Source organism: Daucus carota, chromosome 6 (genome assembly GCF_001625215.2).
Source record: "Daucus carota subsp. sativus chromosome 6, DH1 v3.0, whole genome shotgun sequence".
Taxonomy (NCBI): Eukaryota; Viridiplantae; Streptophyta; class Magnoliopsida; order Apiales; family Apiaceae; genus Daucus; species Daucus carota.
This window is the reverse complement of record NC_030386.2, coordinates 6,220,108-6,225,694: the sequence shown is the minus strand read 5'-3', so window position 1 is coordinate 6,225,694 and position 5,587 is coordinate 6,220,108. Positions and strand designations below refer to the sequence as shown.

At 34.5% G+C, this 5,587-nt stretch overlaps 1 protein-coding gene across 1 annotated transcript; it reads right to left on the bottom strand.

Annotated features, from left to right (window-relative positions):
* Window positions 1-1,058: 1,058 nt before the first annotated feature.
* On the bottom strand, window positions 1,059-4,760 carry LOC108225095 (mechanosensitive ion channel protein 6). The gene is made up of 5 exons (XM_017399910.2): window positions 3,193-4,760; window positions 2,921-3,044; window positions 2,288-2,581; window positions 1,980-2,182; window positions 1,059-1,586 (listed from the first exon to the last, which is right to left on the bottom strand). The coding sequence occupies exons 1-5, from the start codon at window positions 4,686-4,688 to the stop codon at window positions 1,298-1,300; spliced, it is 2,406 nt and encodes an 801-aa protein (XP_017255399.1). The 5' UTR covers window positions 4,689-4,760; the 3' UTR covers window positions 1,059-1,297.
* Between the last annotated feature and the right edge of the window lie 827 nt (window positions 4,761-5,587).

The window sequence follows — 5,587 nt, the reverse complement described above, 5'->3', positions numbered from 1 at the left end:
ATGGGGATTGGGTTAGGATTCAGAGATCGGGGCCGGTTATAACGATCCCCGACCCGAAGTGACCTGATGCCATCCCTAGTAGCCGTTGAAAGTCTTAACTCATTAATGAGTAAAAAGTATACAATCAACAAATACCTTTTTTAAAAAAAAAATCCATCATCTTATTCGTTAATGTATTTGAAATCTCAATCGTTGATATTCACAAAAACTATCTATTAATGTGTGCATATAGTCGTGTGTAATGTGTATAGTAGTTGATAACTTTTGGCATTATCTGCGTTTACTTTTTATATGAATGATTATGATTCTTGCATATAAATGGTACTCCCTCCGTCCCCCTCAATTGTTTACATTGGAGGGGTATACGAAGACCAAGACAATGTATGAAAAATGAGTAAAGTTGTGGGTAAAGTGGTGAGACCTACCAATATTTAATAATAGATTTGAGATAATGGAGGAAAGTAGTGGGTGTAATAGTAGTTTTTATTGTTAAATATGAAATAGTAGGGAAAGATAGTGGGTGTAATCATGGGAAAAACTTACTATTTATAGTATCGTAAAGAAATGAGATGGCATCCCAAAATAGTAATTATAAAGAAATACGAGGGACAGAGGGTGTAATTATTTTTGAGTAAGTATAATTTATTTTTTTTACTCTTTTTCAATTCATTTTCTAGCTTACAAAATTTCTCAAGTGTGTCTGACTCAAAACCTCTCTCTAATCTGAGTTTCAAGCTTTTACTCAAACAACAATGACATCAGTGAATGAACAAATGTCAAAATTGACTAATTTTTGATTAAATATTACAAATTATCTATTTTTTATTGTTAAAATCTGAAAGTTACATATTAAAATAGACTAAATATACTTTCCAATGATATAATTTTTATTATTTTTTCAATTATAAGATACACATAAATTTCGGTCAAAAATAATTAATTTGATTGATTAAAAGTCAAAATGAACATATAAAAGGAGGGAAGGGAGTACGATGAATCTATAGTTTTGTAGGCCTGAAAACTTAAAGAAATTCATAAATTTGAAACTGGGCTCTGACTAAGTAGTAAGTACTGTATGATAAAACAAAGATTTGGTAAAAATAGGCTTTCAGTCTGTGAAAGCATCAAGACTTTTTTATACGCGCAGAACAAAGGCTCTAAAAATTACTGGGAAAAAATTATAAACCTTTGAATTCCCGTAGTTCTACTTGTACCATATATCCATCTGCTGAGTAGTGTAGAAAAGACTAGTAAAGAGCAAGTGCTTATAAAAGCTCAAATCATTCGTGTAAACTTATCAGTTTGCATGAACTGTCCAATTTGAAGGAAGCCTGTTTGAGACCAGAGCTGGCATGGCCCGGACATTCATGTCAAGCGGCAGCATGCGATATTCAATGTCAAGCTCTCTTAATATTTTGATCATCTCCTCAACCAGAAGAGCCCTTCTCGTCCACCTTTCACCCATATCCTGAAAGTTCATTCGATGGGTCGGCCACAGTGACAGCTTTAGCCTGTTCAAGTCCTCAATGTCCCTCAACACAATCAATGGACCGGGACTCCAGTGATCACTCTTCTTCTCAATGTAGCTGCAGTTGCAATAAAAGCATGAAACTTTGGTAAGATAGAGATAGAACATACTCCTTCCTCATTTTAATATATAGTCTTGTTTGTCAAAATAAAATTTGTCACAATATTTGTTGTCTTCTTGCAACTTTATACTATTTTCAATATTGACTATAATTAAGTGACACAACTTTAAAACTTTTTAAGCAAATAACTATGCAATTCTAACAGAAAAGATGAAAATATGATTATATTCATGTGTAATTAATGCAATTTTGGTGATGACAATAATAACAAAACATCACATTTAATATTTCGTAATTTCGTAATACTGTAAAATTTGCGAAAAAGACCATTAAAATGGTTAAAATGGGAAGGATGGAGTATATTCAAGGCACTTCTTGAAATTCAAATACCTTGTGATCTTCTCTTTCATCAAACCGATCTTTTCTGAAGGGGTTGAAACGTGGATACAGAAATCAATGGCATCTCCCATATCTGGACTGCGGTAGTAGTTGCTGATGGGTTTAGTGGCTAAGACACTGTTAGGATAGCTGATCTTTTGGCTATCATACCTCAGAAATATCGTTGTTAATATATTCATCTCTTCAACTATCAACTGGAACCAGAATTAATAACAAAAAGAATAATGAGAATACCCACATGCCACAGCATCATGCATTTAAATTGCTATAGACATGTAATTTTGTCAGTATAGTAATACCTGAACTCCATCAATTTCACAACGATCACCAATATCAAATGGGTGCATCACAAATAAGAAAATGATTCCTTCAAAGACTGTCTTGCATGTGTTGCCGAACACAAACACCACTAGAACTATCTGGGAGCTCAAAAGGACAAAAAAATGAGTACTTGCAAATTTGAGTATAATAACCCAGATAACCAGTATTATTACTCCAACAAATATGTTCAGCATTTGGTGAAGTTTGTTTACAGCCGTTTTAGTATCATTCAGGGACAACGCCAAGGCTCTCCGCTCTCTAAATGCATTCACCTATAAAAAGTTTTGCAGCAGGAATAAAAGTTAAATTTCAGAAAAAAAATTGGACCTATAATTGACAACTGGAAAGAGTCAGGAGGTACTTCCACTCCAAAGAAGGTCAAGGGTATAAGAGGTTTCTATGCTAATCATCAATAGATGAGAATGAGACAGGTCCTTTAGTCTTTCAAATCAAGAAATCTGTATTATAAATCAATATCATAAACCCTCATCATACATGTCACCACCCAACTTCTAACAGATATTTGAAATGCATAACGCCATATAGCACAACAACAAAGTCAAAACAAAAACATTTTTGTTTTCGTAGCACATATGAACTGAAATATTTACCACCCAATTCTTTAGAGCTCTCCTACTAATTCCTTTGCTTTCACTATCCCCTTCGAAGAGATTTATTGTCTTTAATGCTTCGTCGTCTCTCATAAATCTCATCAAATCTTCCTCGTATATGTGTCTGGTAACAAGGAGACAAACAATTAGGAGATGAATTTTCAATAAAAAGTTGTCTCAAAAAACTTCATGTGGCAGAGCACTCTTATTTAAGCAAACAGATTACACATGATGTGTGTTATGTTCTTTTACAAACAAAAAATAAAACTTACTTTGACCCTGGCTTAGCCACATTGCAAAAGATCTTCTTGGCCGCATGTTTTGCCTGCAATTCACTCGTGATCTGCACTGCAGCCTCATCCTCGCCAGTTGAGTCCTGTATCTGCTCATCTAAAGTCGAAAGAGTTCCTTTGCGGACAATATTCATTAACCTTTTCATATTCCAAGCAGATATATTCTTTTGATTCAACCTGTGCAAATGATCAATTGTAATTCCCTCACTCTCCTTTTTGGTCCCAGCTGTCGAATGTCTAGAGCTTTTAACAGATGCAAAGCTCTTTCTTGGTGTCAAGAAGCTCTTTCTTGGTGTCAAGAATCTAGGACTTTTAGCATTTAGTTTCCCACTCCTAGGAAAAACAGTTGCCCTAAGTTCTGGAGGCACAGTAGCCCCAGCGTTCTGCAACTGCTGGACCTCAGCCATGATTTGGTCCTCTTCATCCTGCTCTTGTTGAATCTCAATCAAGGGTGGCCCCGAGAGAGTCTCAATCACATACTGATTAAACAAAGCATCCTGAATACGATCAAAAAACGTATTCACATGAAACGAAGAAGCAAGTGCCTTGACAAGCATTGTCTTAACAAGCCAAATCAAAGTCCCTACCAACAAACAAACCCAAGTCCTAGTCACATAACTCAAAACCTTACCATGATCCAGACTCTCAACACTCTCAACCAAAATGCATCTCCAAACAATCAAAACCAATCCCAACCAAACACAATTCTTGACCGCATTCCTCAACCCATAAACAAAGTACAAAACACGTTTACGCAACATAAAATTAAGCTCAAACAAGAACACAACCACCCTCATCCCCCACCCAGCCACCAGCCTCCCACACATGAAAACCAAAAGCAACAAACCCCACCGCCACAATTCAAGTCCAAACAACCTTTTCTTCACAAGAAGCCCAACAGTCAAACTACAAATCAAAGCAGCCACAATCAAAATCAAACTAAAAAACTGAAACAAAGCCCACTTACTAAACTTCATTTTCTTAAAATCTTGCGGAAAATCTTCCTCAGAAAATGGATCATCATCATCATCCACCTCGCTCCCTTTACCCAAAAACCCAGATTTCATAGTCCTCCTAGACTTGCTATCCAGCTCAGGAGGATCCAAAAGCCTTGACTTGCTACTCTTCATGCTCATAAGCTCCGACTTGTTAAAAGCACACCCAAGTAGCTCATCATCCTCAGCACCACCACCACCACCACCGCGGTTACTACCACTATAACGTCTCCTCAACTTGTCATTAAACGAAACCTTAGCATCCTTAGGTGACAACTGAGCGTACACACTGGGACTCTCGGGGATTTTCGACAATGGGGATCGCTGAGAAGCAGGGGACTCTGTAACAAAATCAAAGTCATTGCTCTTGCTGCCATCATTACTGAAATCATAGCTCGAGTCTCTCCACATTTTGTTGTCAGTGATTTTTATTACAGTGTCAGAAGAAGAACCAGTTGATTTGCGTGGCGGCGCATCCATGGAAGAAGAAGATTTCTGGGCTTCTTTGATACAAAACTAGTGAAAAAAGCCGCGCTTCGCGGCGGCGTGATAAATTTTGATATGAATCAGTAGGGCACGGGAGGCGGCCCAAACCAATTTTATTTAAATAATAATAATTTTCTATTAGTTTATGTTTGACGGGTTAGTGGCTAATTAATTTTTTATCTATTTTATATAATTTGTTTTTAAAACGGTATCACCGTTCAAAATAATTTTATCCAATTATAGTTATAATTTAAAAATCAAATGAAGGATTCCAAAAGTTAATACAATTTTTTTTTCGATTCTAGAGGTAATACAATTTTTTTATTATTTAGGAATGCCAAAAGTAATATGATATATATATATTCAAACTATAATCATATTAAAATACAATTTATATTTAAGATTTGTAAGGTAATACGTACAATTTTTATTTCCGATTTAGTCTTATATTTTCTTAAATTTCGAATGAATAATAAAAGATTGTAAAGATAATAATCATTAGAAAACTAATATCAAAAATTAGAACATAAAGAATAATAATTTTAAACTAATAAAAGGAGTCAAAAATAAAAATAATTAACATATAAAATATACATATAAATAGGAATCACTATATTGATTTTATGATAATGTTAATTGTATTGTGTTTGACGGGCACGGAAGGCGGCCCAAACTAATTTTTATCTAAAAATAATAATTTTCTATTAGTATTATGTTGACGAGAAAGTGGCTAAAAATATTTTTATCTATGTTTATATATATATTTTTGTTAAAACGGGACCACAGTTCAAAATGTTTTTGTCCAATTATAATTTTTGATTTTATCATAATTAGAATAATTTTTATTAGAATGTGTTTGACAGGAAGGCGACTCAAACTAATATCTAAATTAT

Coding starts and splice junctions, on each gene's coding strand:
- LOC108225095 (XM_017399910.2), bottom strand. CDS start 4,688: ATGGATGCGCCGCCACGCAAATCAACTGGTTCTTCTTCTGACACTGTA. Junction 2,582..2,920: donor GAGCTCTAAAGAATTGGGTG/GTAAATATTTCA, acceptor AACTTTTTATAG/GTGAATGCATTTAGAGAGCG. Junction 1,587..1,979: donor ATGAAAGAGAAGATCACAAG/GTATTTGAATTT, acceptor TTGCAACTGCAG/CTACATTGAGAAGAAGAGTG.